General features: G+C 42.1%; 1 protein-coding gene across 1 annotated transcript in view; it reads left to right on the top strand.

Annotated features, from left to right (window-relative positions):
• Positions 1–16588, top strand: part of LOC133963673 (arf-GAP with coiled-coil, ANK repeat and PH domain-containing protein 3-like) — a 55267-nt gene extending 38679 nt beyond the window's left edge. Inside the window, exons 10-24 of the mRNA XM_062398271.1 lie at positions 52–63; positions 5435–5547; positions 5986–6037; positions 6214–6314; positions 6572–6683; positions 6791–7014; positions 7874–7943; positions 8096–8190; positions 8342–8562; positions 9194–9286; positions 9467–9559; positions 9862–10085; positions 10299–10408; positions 10838–10948; positions 11280–16588. Coding sequence (XP_062254255.1) covers positions 52–63; positions 5435–5547; positions 5986–6037; positions 6214–6314; positions 6572–6683; positions 6791–7014; positions 7874–7943; positions 8096–8190; positions 8342–8562; positions 9194–9286; positions 9467–9559; positions 9862–10085; positions 10299–10408; positions 10838–10948; positions 11280–11427 — 1779 coding nt within the window. The 3' untranslated portion in view covers positions 11428–16588. The remainder of the gene's footprint in view (positions 1–51; positions 64–5434; positions 5548–5985; positions 6038–6213; positions 6315–6571; positions 6684–6790; positions 7015–7873; positions 7944–8095; positions 8191–8341; positions 8563–9193; positions 9287–9466; positions 9560–9861; positions 10086–10298; positions 10409–10837; positions 10949–11279) is intronic.
• The last annotated feature ends 161 nt before the right edge of the window (positions 16589–16749 follow it).

Genomic DNA, 16749 nt, shown 5'->3' with positions numbered 1-16749 from the left:
TTCTCTCTCTTTACATTGCTTCCCTGCCCTACCCCTTTCTTTCACCTCCAGACTCTAATGCAGGTGAGTTTATGTTAATGTTTCGTTTTTTTTATCTCCACCATTAAATTGTATCCTCAGCTTCCACTTTACTCAGGAAACAGTATAATCCTCCTGGTTCAAGAGGAACTGTGCTAAAGTCCAAAATGTCCTATTAAGTGGTTTTATAATGGTTCCGGAGAAATATGGCAAAGGGCTTAACATCTCCATGTCCATGGATTGGCATTGTTGTTGAAATTGTTTGAAAGAGAAGATTTGTTTTTTCAGATATTGTGTTTTTTCACCAACGTTTCCACATCTGAAGTAGTTTACATCAAACTTGTGTGTGTGTGTGTGTGTGTGTGTGTTCAAGATTCAAGATTTGTATTGTCAAATGCACAACAATAACATTAAGCAGTCGCTGGCAGTGAAATGCTTGAGTCTCAGTCTCTCTTCTAACAATGCTCAAGTAATTACAACCTATACAATAAAATAAGATAGAAATAGTATCAAATAGAATATCAAAATAGGAAATAATGTATATATATCTAAATATATATAAACAGCTGAGGAGTTTATATATAGTCTTATGGCCTGGGGGATGAAACGGTCTCTGAGCCTGGTGGTGTGTACGTGCGTGCATGCGTGCGTGTGTGTGTGTGCGTGCGTGCGCGTGTGTGTGGTAGTTATCTTACCAGACTCAGTGATTGATGTACAGCAAGCATTTTTATAACTTTCACATGCTAGTTTCTATGGCAGGATTCTATACCCTGTTCGAAGCAGTAGTGCAGAGGGTGTGTGTGGTTCTGCCTGAATCGTGATCCTTTCATACTTTAACGTGTGTGTGTGAGTCCGTGTGTTTGTTTGTGATTGGGTGTCAGTCTGGAAGCATTCCAGGAAGCTACGAAGAATGCATCGTCATTCAAAATAATTTCTTATCTGGTAGCTTGGCTTCCAAGGAACATGGGCCCATGTTTGTATGGACTAGATCACATGAACTTGTTTTTCCATAGTTAAGTCCTTTCTCAGGTATTTCTCCTTTTGTTTGACCTGACCTCCACACCTGTGCTCCACTGAAGTTTGGGCTTCTTGACTTGAAGTGACGAATTGTTCCACTATCCCCCTGATGTCTGTTACAACATCTCAACTGCTCTACTCACATCGTATAAACCTTATGAGCTTATTTTTGTTTCGCACTAGGATTTTTTCTCTTCTATTAGATCTCTTCTTTTATTTCTTCTTTTTCTGTTTCTCTCTCACTTACATGGAGGCTGCCGCACCAGGCTGCCGCATCAAAAACTATACTTCCTATAAAATCACTTAAGTATCATTTACTCATCTATCTATTATCTACACCGCTTGTCATTTTGATGGTCCTGGGGGGGCTGGAGCAAATCCCAGCTTTCATTGGACGAGAGGAGCGGCACAGCCTGGACAGGTCCCCAATCTTCGATTACCCTAACCCAAATCGGCATGTTTTAGGAGTGTGGGAGGAGGCTGGTGTACCCAGAGAAAACTCGCACAGACACAGGATGAACATTTAAAATGCCACACAGAGAGACACCGGTAGAACAGGGGACTATCTTGCTGTGAGGGAAGAGTGTTAATCACTGCTCCACAATGTTGCTAATGTCAAAACATCAAACATTAAAATGTTGGCCTCTTTAGTGAAACCTGGCACACCAGTAAGTTGCTTCGAGTCGGGTGTCTCTTATTCCGAAATTTCTCCAAAAAAAGGTCTGAAGACAGAAAAAGCCACACCACACCGAGACACTCGGGAGATGTTTGCCCGGAGCCGTTTCTGATATTCTCCTGCGATCAAAGACTTCTTTTTTTAGACTCCCTCTGTATGCAAATGTGTTGCTGCAGGAAGTAAAGACATGAGACTGAGAAAGTTTGTGAATTATTAATATTCTTTATTAATATAACATTAAGTAACTGTAGGAGTCATGCTCCTAAGAGAATACAAATGTCTTCATCATAAAAGTATAGTTTAGGATTCATTTGATGTGGATTGGGTTATTTTTCAGTTTGGAGGAGATGGATACCAGAATCAGTATAAGATACTGTATGGTAAAAAAAATGTCAAGAAGAAATGTATTAATCTGATAATTGATGAAAAATAATGTGAGATGCATCATTACAGAAAAAAACAGACAGGTTGAACTGCCTGAAATGTTTATCTTGACGTTCATAGTCGTAATGAAACCAAAGCAATACGCACTTTATCAGTGAGAGATTGTTTTACATTGATGATCACTGTACGTTCATCATCTCTCCCTCCTCTTCCCCCTCTCCTGTTTGTGTTGCTCCTGACCTCACCCCTACACTATCACTGTTTTTGGTCGACTGCCCCCCCCCAAACCATGCATCTCTATACGGCCCTGTCACACACCACAGATCACACCACAGATCACACACTCCCCCTGTCTCCTCTCTGCACTCTCTCACAGCGTTGTTTGTGTGCAGGACCTCATTGTGGCTCTCTGGGGGATTGTCGCCTCCAGTCTGCTTCACCTCCAACTGTTGCAGCTTTTGGCTGCAAACAGAGACAGAAGGAGGACAGAAACATGGGGACAACTTGGAAAGTATCATAAGGAGAATGTGGTCAATAGGAGAGTGTACATTTCAAATAGGGAGTTTAGTTTATTACGATCCCCAAAGCTAGAGCATGACACTATTCAACAACCAAGTATATACGAAAAACCATTGTTCAAAACTCACCACTGACATTTTTATTTGTTGAAAATCCACCTGACATAAGATGATCCATTTAAACTGAATTATACATTATTTTACAAATTCTCAACATAATCTCTTCAAAAGTAACAGATTTCAGATGATGATACAATACATACAATTGAGCTCTATTTTATATATTTTTTTTTTTTATTGATTTTATTTAAATGTGTTTTTTCTGCCTTTCCTTTATACTATTTTTTAACTCGGCAGACCTGTCTTCTTGTCGAAACACTTTTCTTTGTACTGTTGACCATGTGTTAACTTACATTTGACAATATAACCTGAAACTAAGTTTCACAGGAATAATTTCAGTGGGTGTAGACCATAGTCTAGACTTACCATGTCTATAAAACCAACATATTTTGACATGGTCTAGCTAAGGATAGTACATTTTGGAACTTTTTTAAGTCCCTATAATAAAGGCTGTTGTTGTGCAGCCTCCTGCCTCTTTTGGACTCTTGCTGCGCTGCATTCTTCCACTGTGGCGCCTGATTTAAGGTGGGAAGCGGGAGCTCTGTGCTGGTGTTTGGGGAGCAATAACGTCAGCTTGATTAGGCAGGAATAGTGTTGAGAGCCACAGACAGATGGAGAGCTGACTCCTCCAAAAGTGTGCACTAAACCCGGGGTTGGAGAATAGCTGCAGGGGTTAGAGGAGAGCCTTAAATCCCTGTGTGGGACGGACGATGGAGGGAAGGAGGGAAGGAGGGGTTGTAAAGTGAAAATGTTTGATCTCCGGCAGCCGTGGGGGGGTCAGAGGGTCACGAGCACGCTCTGTGACAGCTGTATGGTAATGAGGGCTCACGACACATGCATGTGGCCCTGGAGCAGGAGCAGTGTGCAGGCAGGTGGCGCGGAGTGAAGCAAAGGCACGAGCCTGCTGACAGTCTCTCATCTGCACTGGTGTGAGATGTGTGTGTGTGTGTGTGTGTGTGTGTGTGTGTGTGAAGTAATGCATCAGTTTATTTAATAACATTAAGTTATTTATTCTTTTACCGTTGAATTGGAGATGTTGTTGGATCTCAGTGTGGTGAAGATGACGATATTTGGCAGACTGGACCACACACTGGTGAGAAACATGTTTCTTCTGTTAATGGCTGTTTTCTTTTCTTTTTTGGTACTGGTATGTGATTGGGCCAGTATAACTTCAACAAGAAAGTAAGGGGTCATTTGACCACAGTACCACCGTGATGCAGTAAACACTCCAGACCGATCTCCCTCTGAGAATTGATCACAGTGTATTGTGTGGGTAGATCACTTTGATAGGACTCTTAAATAATAACTTGTGTCTGCCGATATTGATAAATACCTTGATAAATGGAACATTATTATTTCATGTTTACAGATTTTAGTCCTGTGAAGGCTGTGGTTGGATGAACAGCAAACATTTTACACATCTGAGGTAGATCAATAATGTGTTATAGCTCCTCATCTCTGCATAAGCATTGATATTGAACCTTTGATGAAAATCATGTTGAGATTATTACTGATATTGTTTTATTGCCGACTTCTAGTGTGTAGATAACATTGACTACTAATCAAATACAATAGTTACATTGGAAAAAGGGAGCTTGACACCTTTGTGTGCGTTCTCTGCCGAAGTCTTCTCTTTCTGTGCTTCTCTCTTCTTCTCCACAAAGTTGGTATAAAGTAGCTCTTTCCCTTTAGTGGCCGGTTGCAGAATGTAAGAACAAGGCAGTGTTGGTGTTTACAAGCGTCTCTGTTGGATCCTGCTGGAAACACCTCAAGCTATGAATGTCCCACAGCCAGGAGACCGACAGTTCTGTTACATCCCACCATGTTAACGTATCACATAGCAACAATGTTTTCACACAAACCAGCAGAAATCCCACACAAATGGGGCTGAGCAATATGTCAATTTACATTTCTAATAGCCCATTTCTATAATTTTTACACCAACGTCATCAAGCTGAATATACTTGATGACGTTGGTGTAAAAATAATTTTGGGAGAAACACAGAATTTTCCCTAGGGTAAGTGTCTAGGGAATGTATTATGTCCATGAGTGTCCTAACAAAAGAGAGACAAGTGTGTGTGTGTGTGCGTGTGTGGTCGTGTGTTAATGCCAGCCGCTTGCCATATGCCTAGTATTCCCTTACACCGAACCAATGGCCCCCTTAACAATACTGAAACCCCACCTCCCCGTTGACTCTCATGTGAAGCAGTATGCTGGTTTTGTTCACCTCGCTGGGCAGGTGGCATGTATCTCAGGAAGTTCAGCTCTGAGTGGACAAAGGCGGTGAGGTTTCATCTGACAGGTAGAGAGGTTAGAGAGGCTCAGATTTGAAGGTAAACCAAAGAACAGATGGTCAGTGAAGAGAGGACACAGACTGATGTTTGTTGAAGAACACAGACACTCTCTAAAAGTGTAAAGTCACAACAGAGGAGGACTTCAGGAGCTACTGTTTGTGCTTCTGATAAGAGGCTATTTCAGGCTCCTGTTGATATGTTTCCGTGGACTTAAATCACTCCTCAGCATCTCCACAACTGTTATCAACAACAGGGTGATATCCAGTATCTACAGGAACTAGACTGTGAAGATGTGGCCTTTTCGTTACGTCGATCAAAAATAATCCATCACTCCCTGACAATAAGAGCAAACAGTGTGGAGGAAGTCAGATCTTAATGTTTATGTGTGTCGGTGTTTTCCCTGCAGGACTTCTCCTATGATGACCCCAAATTGGAATTTAATGTGGACGCTCCCAATGGTGTGGTCATGGAGGGCTACCTCTTCAAGAGGGCCAGCAATGCTTTCAAGACCTGGAACAGGTAAAAGACAAGATAGAGTGTGGTAACAATCAAAAGTCTGCAATTCTCAAGAGAAGGTTTGTTGATTAAACTCTACTTGATTACACCGAAAAACGAAAAATGTTTAACGACTCAAAAAACACTTAAACTGGTAACACACAAAAAAAAAGTCAACTTAAAACAATAACAGGTATAAGTATAACTTGTTTACTTAACTTTTGAACACACTTAATGAATTTGTGCATTGCTTATTAAAGTATTATTTCTAATTGGTAAAAAAAATTCTATGAGTGAAAGGGGGTTCAATATGTTTCTTGAGCCCAAAGAACGAGGGCCTGTGCAAAGTTTGGTCTTCAGTTCACATAAAGATGTATCTGTATGAACAGTGTTTATAGTGGGCAGACATTTAATTGTTTATGTCTTATATTCAGAAACTAACTTCATACCTCCTCCCTGCAGGCGATGGTTTTCTATACAAAACAGTCAGCTGGTCTATCAAAAGAAACTCAAGGTATAGTTTGATAATTTGTTGTAAGTAAAATCAATGTCAATAACATATTGACAGTGAAGGAAGGAGCCGTGCACTGTCTCATCCTCTCCTGCCGGATATGAGGATGTTAACCTGTTCCAGAGTAACTTAAATAAATCGACCTTGTTGTGAGTGACCTTCCTCTCTGCCAATGACAGGACTCTCTGACAGTGGTGGTGGAGGACCTCAGGTTGTGCTCAGTCAAACCCTGTGAGGATAACGAGAGGAGGTTCTGCTTTGAGGTGGTTTCACCCACCAAGTAAGTGTGTTTGTGTGTGTGTGTGTGTGTGCGTGTGTGTGTGTGTGCGTGTGTGTGTGTGCGTGTGCGTGCGTGCGTGCGTGTGCGCGTGTGTCTGTGTGTGTGTCTGTGTGTGTGTGTGTGTGTGTTTTACATTACAGTCTTTATATATAGTCTATATGTACTATCATTCTTAATGAACTGAGCGGTTCACTAACATATAGAATTAAAATATTAGACCATTATGATATTTCTATAACTGGAATTTTATTTTGTAGGAGCTGCATGCTACAAGCTGAGTCTGAGAAGCTGCGACAGGCCTGGATTCAGGCCGTCCAGGCGAGCATCGCCTCTGCTTACAAAGACATCGCTGACAATTACTATATTGAGGTATAAACATATTTAGAAAAATTCACATCACACATTTCTTTCCATTACTGAGTTTTCCTTGAAATTAAAGTTGCTGCCGCTGACCTGTCTGCCCCTTGTCTCTGCAGCGTTTGGACCGGACAGCCTCACCCTCCACCAGCAGCATCGACTCTGCCAGCGAACCCAGAGAAAGGGGTGATAGAGGGGTTAGGGTCGGGGGGGAGAGCCTTCTCCAGAGGGTGCAGAGCCTGCCAGGCAACGATCTGTGCTGCGACTGTAGCCAGACGGCTCCGTGCTGGGCCTCCATCAACCTGGGAGTGCTGCTGTGCATCGAGTGCTCAGGGATCCACAGGTAGAACTGCACCAACACCGAGACTGGGTTTGTTTGTACAGTGCGGGAACAATATTTAGGATTATTTTAGAACTCATCTATTGACTTTGTCAGTTTGAAATAAGAATTTACAGCAATTCCAGATAATAAAATCTAACTTTTAGAAAATGTTAGTTAAGAAATAATATGTGACAACTCTTCATTTAAATGTCAAAAATTAACTTTTTTTATTTTGTTGACATGTGAACTACCATTATCCAAATTTTCCAATTATATTAAAATCCCCAGTTTATACAAGGTTACGGTACCTTTCGTTTTCCTCTTGTGACGAGTGCACTTTTTCCACTCTCTGTCATCACTTCCAGGGCAAACGACGTGTGACGTAGGAAAAACACACTGTTAGCCAGTTGTCTGTTTTTATCTTTTCATAATGGATCAAGATTAGGCCATTGCCGAGTCGCGTCATGTCGATTTTCATTGGTAATGCTGGTGAAGATAACGACTCCCGTGATCCCGCGCTTTTTCACAATGTCATCAAACTAGGGCCTTAGATATTGTTTTGATTGAGACACCCCTAGTGGCTGAAGCTCCTCCTCACACCGACACTCTCTGCAGAAGTGACATTCATCCTGTTGCTGATGTTTTATTTATGTAACTGTTGCATGGTAAATAAAAGAGCTTCTTTTTAATTTAACTCTAGAGATTTACAGAGCATTCAGAAAGTAGAGAAAACACAAAAGTGGCACCACATTCTGATCTGTCCCTTCTGGCAGTTTTATCAAAAGTGGCAAGGGTAAAAATGTGCCATGATTTTGTAGTAAGATGTAAACCTCTAAAACGTTATTAATCTCTTCTCTCCTCTTCTCAATGTGTCTTTCAGGAGTTTAGGCGTCCATTGCTCCAAAGTGCGTTCACTGACATTAGACTCATGGGAGCCAGAGTTACTCAAGGTGCGTCTCTCCAGCCCGTTCATCACACAAACAGCTTCTTCTCTGTGCTGAGCTTTCCCCCCTGTTACAGTTGGCTCTCTGGTATTACATTGCAAAAATAACTCTTTTAAATGACTTTCCTGTGTCTTCTTTCTTTCCTCTATCACATTTAGCTGATGTGTGAATTGGGGAACACTGTCATAAACCAGATCTATGAGGGACGCTGTGAGGAAGTGGGGGCTAAGAAGCCTGGACCCTCTAGTTCAAGGTCAGTTTTTTTACTCCATGACGAACATTTGGAGAGAAAAGAAAATCCACTGTCTGTTAATACCGTTGGCTGTAGGTTTTCACCCTGAAGACAGTCAAGTTGAAAGAAGTGTGATGTTAAACGTGATGAGGTTGTGATAATCTCCCTCCAGGCAGGAGAAGGAAGCCTGGATCAAGTCCAAATACGTGGAGAAACGTTTCCTGAAGAAAATGAGCGGGAGTGAGGCTCTGGTGGTGGGCGCGAGGAAGTCCCGCCCCTGGACGGTGAAGAAGTGCCAGCGAAACAACAGCTCTGTGCGGGCCCCACACAAGGTCCGCAGGAAATACCACCGCTACGAGCCAGGCAGCGCCTCCGCTGCAAATCTCTCAGCAGGTCAGTTCAGCTAATCACCATCACTTTATAAAGTGTCATGCTTACCTGAGATCTGTTAAATGCAAGGTCCTTTTAAAGGTTCAGTGTGTAGAATCTACTGACATCTACCATCACAGCCACAACTACAGTCTTGTGGTTGTTATGGTAGACCACCAAAGTGTTTGTGAAGTGGGTGTGAGTGGACTCTGTCGATGTTAAAACCATCGGCTCGGGAGATACTCCAGAAGGAGATGCTCCAGAAGTTATCTAGACTTCGATGATCTTCTCAGCTCCTCCTGGTGGGCGGAAGTATCACTGTTAATGCAGGTTGAATAAGTGTTGATGCTCTCACAACTTTGCCTCTCTGGAAGGTTGTGAGAATGTGTTGCTTCAGTTTCCTGTGAAAGTGCGATCTCTGCTGGGCCTGGTGGTGTTTGTGCGTCTCTCCGAGATCTGCGCCTCAACGAACTAGATGCTCTCAGTTGAGCCCCGGATGCTAAGGGGTGTTTGCTTGAGATTAGATCACTGTGGTGGTTTTGAAGCTCTTGGGATCGATGGCTTTACGCAGAGAGAAGTTAAAGATAAAGTTAAAGAGAGATAATAAGGTGTCTAAGATATATTGTTTAATCTGAAATCCTTTGTCTCCCGGCAGCGGCGGCAGCAAAGTTTCGCCGAGACTCCCTGTTCTGCCCAGATGAGCTGGATTCACTATTCTCCTACTTCGACACCGGCTCTGGTCCTCGCAGTAAGTTCACCACACGTCCACACACATCCCTTACAGAGTTATTGTATTTTTATTCAGCAATTTCGGACATATCTTCTATTAGTTGTGCAGTCGTACCTGTGATGATGTGTGTATTAGCGGCGCAGTTTGTGCTGTGTAATGATTAACGTGTCCGTGGCTTGGTGATGGTTGGCCCCGCAGGTCTCAGCAGCGACAGCGGCCTCGGAGGAAGCACTGACGGCAGCACTGACATCCTGGTTTTTGGCTCAGTGGTGGACAGTGTCACAGAAGAAGGTGTGTGTGTGTGTGTGTTTTCACAGGTATATGATTGTGCATGTCGAATACAAAGAGTTATTCATGGAGTTACGCAAGAGTTACGCAATAACCCAGTGTTTATTTTTTCAATAGTTTGATGTTGTAAAGAAACATCAGACAAAAGATCACAGAAAAAGTGTGTTGGACAGAATTCCTGTGAAGACCTTGATGAGCCCAGTCCTGCTGCATAATGTACACTTTTATAATCCCTCAAAAGGAACCGTGGAGGATTCACTCACTAGCATTTGGTCTCCTTACCTGTTTCCTTCCCTACCCCTCAGACGAGGAGTCGGAGGAGTCGTCCAGTGGCGAGGTGGAGATCGAGCAGGAAATGTCATCGGATCCGGAAGATCCAAGGGAGCTACACCCTGGGGCGCTCCTCTATCGATCCTCGCGTCTGCACAACCTGCCGCTCATGGCCGAGGCGTTTGCACACGGTGCTGACGTCCACGCCGCGAGTGAGGAGGAGGAGGGGAAAACGCCGCTCATACAGGCCGTGATCGGGGTGAGACACTAAGTTGGTTCGACCCTCAAAAGCATTTGAGTTTTATAAATCAGCAATTTACTCTCATTTATTTGACGGATTTTGAGAAATCAAGAAATTGTGGAATCTGTGTGGGTTAAATAGTGAGTAAATGAGTCAGTAATGTTCAACTATCACTTGAAAGAAATAAAAAAATAAAAAAATAAACTATCTGTCTGTCTGTCTCTCTGCCAGGGCTCTCTGATAGCTTGTGAGTTCCTGCTGCAGAACGGAGCTGATGTGAACCAGAGGGACATGAGGGGCAGAGGCCCGCTGCACCACGCCACCTACCTGGGGCACACTGGGTGAGTGACGCCTGCAAAGGGAAAATAACAGCTTCAAATCTCTCTGCCTCTTCCTCGTGACTTAGTTCATGTGCCAGCCTGCATCAAATTACTCTGATGTCACAAGGATTGCTCCATTTTCCAGACATGGCATGGACTGTATTAGTCATTAAGTATTTTCGTCAGAAACTGACAACAGCCACATTTGTAGACTGTTGCTGAAGGACATGAATTCTTTGAGAGTTGAGTCATACGGTCTCAGACCATTGCTTGCAAAACTCTACCAATGTCACATCCATGAGTTTATCAGCCCAAAAAAAAAATTCTCATCCTTCTGCTTTTTATTAATAATGATATTTATAATTTTTAAGGGAATAAAAGGCGATTTCTGATGCTAGCAACTGACATCATTCTCTGTCTTTTTCTCTCGATGTAACTTTTGGTTCCCAGTCAGGTGTGTCTCTTCCTGAAGAGGGGAGCATCGCAGACGGAGGTGGACGAGCAGGGTCATGACCCCCTGAGTATCGCCGTGCAGGCTGCCAACGCAGACATCGTCACACTGTAAATCATCAGAATTCTTCTCAAAAATCAACTGTCTTCTAAATGTTGCTCGATATGTTTAAGTATTCTTCTGCGATGGAAGCTCACGGTGATACTGACCTTCACTCTTTTCTTCCCACCATTCCTCCCTCCTCCTATCATCTGTCTTCTGTCACTGCTGTTTACCACCACATTTCCAATGATGTCATGGCGCCTGACCATCTCCATCCTTTCCCTTCCTTTATATTTCTCTCTTTCCTCACCTGCCGCCCTTCCCATTTCTCATTTCTGCTTTTTTCTTTGCCTTTCTCTCTTTCTCATCCTCTCTCCCGCTCTCCCTTCTCTTCGACAGATTACGCTTAGCGCGGATGAACGAGGAGATGCGGGAGGCCGAGGCGCCGCTGGGTCAACCAGGTCAATACCCGGGCAGCAGCCCCACTGAGCAGCAGTATAGGAAGTGCATCCAGGAATTCATCTGCCTCACGATAGAGGAGTGCTAGTTACTCCTGTATCCAGGAGTGTAGCTTGTGTTATATACATGTATACATTATATATACATACTCTAGTATATACATACAAAATACCCCCCCCCCCCCCCCCCCATTGGAAACTGAATATAACCACGTAGACGAAGGCTTACAAGCGTCTAAGAACAGAGGAGCGTACCACTCGCTCATTATGGGGGTGTGTCGTGTAATAGGGAGACCCCTGATGGACCTTTTTAACTCTACTGACAATACAGCCACCACTTCCATTTTCTCTGCATCACTGTGTCTCTGCTTGCCATTACTCAGCACCGCCATCACACACATACACAGTAAAAATACATTTTGGTGTTTTATTAACAGGTTTATTCTCTAACTTACACCTGTCGTGTGCGGGGGGGGTCTACTGTGGCCTAACAGCTCTGACCTCTGAACAACTGCATTAACCCCCTCCATGCTTTCTATCTATCGAAACCATCTGTGTTGACATCCAGCGTACCCATCTCTTCTCAATCAGAGATGTAAATATACATATTTAGAAGTTAAAATGGCTAATCTCTATATGTGCTGTGGCATGAGGTGAAAAAAAAAAAGTTCCATTACTTCAAGAATAAAAAAAGAAGCTGCATCAGAGGTGAGCAGGGCAGTTCCGTGTGTGTATTAGGGAGAAGGTCTGGAAGGGAAGTTATTGTAAAACTGTGACAAAAATACTGCTTGTGAGGGAGGAGACCCTCGCTTGCTATCTGAGATCCTTTGTGACATGAGGAGTGAATGAGTGCGTGCATGAGAGAATACTGAGAGACAGAGTTAAATAATATGATATTATGATACAATATGTAAAGGAAAAAAAGAACCTGTGCACTTTTCCCATCTCCAGTATTATTTTTAATTTTCATTTAGTTAGTGTGACTTTTTTTGCATCGTTCTTGTCCACTCAAATTATTGTATATCTATCTATTGTCTATTTTTTATTATTATTATTATTATTATTATTTATGTGTATCTCCAGAGGACCAGTGCAATGCATTCTTGGTGCAGTTTATCATCTGCATTTCTCTAATTGATTCTCATTTTGATCTGATAGCGTTACTTGGAATTGAGGACGCAAGTTGTCAGACAACATTACTCATGCGACTTTTTGCTTTCTGTTTTACTTTATCAAGCCCTCGTGCTTCTGCATGAACAATTATCTGGCACTCGAACGAACCACTGAAAGAGATTTGACAGGGGATATTTTTATTACAGGGAGAGAGTGTGTCAACAAAAGTGCGCCTTTCAACAGTCATTCACAGAACAAATTGACTCATGTGTGTAAACCCACGGCTCAGGTTTGTTGGAAATACGCAAACATGAGGCAGAACCTGTGGTGAGATCATGGAGCACATCACTTTAGAACAGCCTACACCATTGTTTGATTCTAGCTTCCCTCACTGGTAAATGCTGAGAGTATTCCCTGCATGCCAAGCCAGCATATTCTTTTTTTGGCAACTTCGACATCGTTTAGCATTATGGTGAGCATGATTAAATAGTTTTCTACGGTTTGATCATGTCGTGGGTGCAGTGGAATAAGCATGAACCACCTCGACCGGTTTAGCGTCAGAAGTTCCTCTTTACACCTCTGTGCCGTTCTTACATCCACCAATCCAACCAGTGGTGACCTCCTCAGTCCTGACCTTTTTGATTTCTTTATTTCCACTTGTGGTTTTATTTTCCTCTGCCAAAGATTTTTTAAAGGGAAAGTGTCTGACATTGTAGTATGATATCAACGTTATTTTCTTTTCTGAAACTGTTCAAAGTAGATGCAGCATAGACTTACCTTGCTTTGTGAAGTGACAGAGTGGTAAAAACACTGACCGTGTACTCATGTATTCAAAAAAAGAGGTGACAGAAATGTGACTCGCCTGAGAGACTTTGTTACAACAGGTGATATTCTGCACTAGTTTGATGTGCTGCAAGTAGAACCAGTCTAGGAGGTGATGTGAAGCTACTGTGACCAAACTGTTAAGGGGCCCATACAGGCCCTAAAGCAGGAAGTATTAAATGTCGTGTCCATTGTGTGTATTGACATAAGAGTGGTTAAAGGTGCTGTTCAGAACAAACAAGCTGTAAATAGTACACCTGTGTATTTTAACTCGAAGCCAACTGCCTGCCTCTCAGCATTCAATCAAGGATCCTGACTGTCTGATCGGTTTTATGTTTGTCTTTTTACTCTCTTCCTAAAAAAAAAACTAAAACATCCTGTCAGGCAGAACTGTAACAGAGTCCTGCTCTACTTGTTTCTCTGTTCACTGACATTTGGCTATCTTTGGAATACTTTCTATCCTGTCTTTACAAGCACTGAGGGGGGAAAAGAAGAAAACAAAATGCATACAATAAAACTGAGAAACTCTTGATGAACTAACCCTGCTTCCTGCTTGTTGCTCTCATTTCTGTTTCCCGTCTCATCTCTTATCTGTGACATTCTCTCAACATCGAAGCAATATATTTGAAATGGTTTGCTGTGAGTCGCTGCTCTAAATTTGTAATCATTTCATTTTGATGTTGGGAGAATATTATTTTTCACAATATGGTCTGGTGTGTCTTTTGGTCTATAACAAAACTGGGCAGCACTTGGCCTATTCAAAGCAATACAATAGTATAATTATATATAAGTGAGGTGTGCACACATACACCTCCAGCACACATGATATTTAAATACAGCTCTAGTGTTTAGCACGTTATGGCTGTTAAATAGTGCTTCTGTTTTCAGCCTGCAGCAGCTGCAACACTGTGCCTTGAATAATGAAGTGTCTCCAGTGTGTTAAACATCTCATGTGATCTCACAAGCGCTCGTACACCATCGCTGAAAACCTTTTCTCGTGTGCTAGAACTGCCTAATTCCTCACCTGACACTAAACACGTGAGCAAGTAAAACAATGTCTGACATCTCATTGCTTCTGTTGCCACAGGGGTTGCCACAGGCAGCAGGAGAGTTAAAGCCAAGGATGTTCGGGAGAGAGTGAGTGAAGCCTCCCGGGCCGTCTTATAGGGGCACTGTGTTCTCTCTGCTTCTGTGGCTGTGGGGGAACTTCAGGGTGTCTTTCTGTCATAGACTCATTTTACCCCCTCTCTCTGGGAATATATTTGGAGCCGTCCTGATGATATGAACCTTATTTGTCTCACAGGGAGAAATTATATATCTGGGACTTCTCACAGATGTGCTGTAGAGGAGAGATAAGTCAGAAGAAAGTGCTGCAAGATTCAGTATTTACATGCATTTGAAAATATGTAGTTAATACCTAAACAAAATGATAAAAAAAAGCATACATCCAATGGTAAGTTGAGCCAGTTACATCGGGCCAAGGAGGTTTGTTTGTTTTTCATTTAGCAGGATTACATAAAAACTATACTCGACTGATTCCATGAAATTGTGTGGAAATGTTTTGTTTTTTTATAACTTTCTTTAACATCTTGATTGTGTGTTTTTCAACACTTTTGATTTGTCAGAAAATAATTTGTCAGAAAATAATGTGAAAGAGGGAGATATAGAGGGAGGGAGGGGAGACATGCAGCAAGGGCCTGACTCGAAACCCGAGCTGCTGCATTTCATGGATCTTAATGAAATAAAACCCACATGTTTAATGACACAGATATTTATGAGTTTGTGAAATTTGTTGCAGATCCAAATACAAATCTGGATCTAGTGAATTTATATGTGTCTTCATAAGGGGACTCATCAGAGGAATGCACTCTACTGAGTGCAGCTCTATTTCAAATGATAAAATGTGACTTTGCATATGAAGCACATGAGACCAGATATCGTTTCCTAGTGATTTAAAAATGTGCAAGAGAAGAAATTGGATCCAAGGGATTATTTCTCTTTTCTAATTTCCCTTTTTTGTAAATCAGAATCAGAATCAAGAAAGTATGTATTGCCAAGTAGGTTTACACCTACAAGGAATTGGCTCTGGTTATTGGAGCATACAATGAACATAGAAACATAAAAATATAAAAACACAATAAATACAACACACATAAGAAAAGCAATAAAAAGAAAGAAACATCTTGGAAAGGAACCTTAAGCAGGTGGTTTCCACAGAGCATCTAGGTGAACAAACAAAAGAAGGTTTATAGAGGAGTGAGTCATTTAATCATCCTGAAGGAATAGGTGTATACCAGGCTAGAGAGAGGAGCCTCAGTCCTGGGGTCTTGAGGCGTCTCTTCAGGGGACTTTGCTCTCTCATGGGTGCATGTAGGTGGATAATTTTTTCTTGCCTCCTGAAGATAATGATATGTGGGTGACTGGAGATTTCTGTATTGTGTGGTTCATTTCCTTGATTTTATGTAATTAATAAGGTTTGATTTGTTGCAAAAGTAAAGCAAAACCCCGCCGACAAATCCCTGCTGTCTCCACAGTGCTCACAGTCAGGGCAAGCCCCCTCGATTTATGTCAAGTGTCCCATTCCGCAGGTCACGCCTCCTGTGTTGACGTCTTTCGCCAGTTTTCTCTCCTCGCGTCTCTCCAGCCCGAGAAGTTGAGGAGAAGGAGCGTACAGTTCGGCCGCTGCAGGACACCAGAGTGACCACAGCTGACCACCACTTCACCTCAACACTCTTCAGATACAGAAGCAGTCCATGCTGTTAGAAAAGACATGTGGTGCCTGGGATTGAGTGATGCAGATAAAGACAAATGAGTCAAAACCCTGCGGACTCTGAAGATATTTTATTACTGAATATCATTGTTCTCTATTTCTTTGCTCAGTTTGTACAAGGGAGCTCATGTCATGTTCAAACAGTTCCTTTGCACAGTGATTTTAGTTCACCTGACACCAGACTGTTTTTTTCTTATAGGGGCACTTCAACAACATAGTATTGCACTTCGTAAAGACACAAAAGACATTTTTAAAAGGAGCCATTATACTCTCAAGTATGGATCAATATGCCCGAATGGCTGGATTTTTAATATCCCATTATTGAGCAATAGAGCATATTTAACTGCCTGTTGAATGTTCATGACTCCGTGCCTCCTTAAAATATGTCATCTCCAGCTCAAAGCCAATATAACACCTGGAAATAAACAAATACTGTGCAACTGTTCCCACAGCTTTAATAATACTCTCTGTGATGAGTATATTATACTTGAGGTTTAAAATCAGTGAAGTGCCTCATTTATTGTTGTGAATAATTACATTTTGTCTACTGCACATCTCTGATTCTTGCACCTCATTGCAGAAATAAAATATTTGACCAAAATAAAAGGCTGTCATAGATGTTTCTGTGCATTTAAGTTTTTCTCCTTTAAAATGTTGCATATCAAAGAAGGAAAAGGAAAGATGTGGTAATCTTGGCAGTGTCAGT

This window comes from Platichthys flesus, chromosome 2 (genome assembly GCF_949316205.1).
Source record: "Platichthys flesus chromosome 2, fPlaFle2.1, whole genome shotgun sequence".
Classification (NCBI taxonomy): Eukaryota; Metazoa; Chordata; class Actinopteri; order Pleuronectiformes; family Pleuronectidae; genus Platichthys; species Platichthys flesus.
The sequence above is the reverse complement of the archived record's forward strand: the minus strand, read 5'-3'. Positions and strand labels throughout refer to the sequence as shown.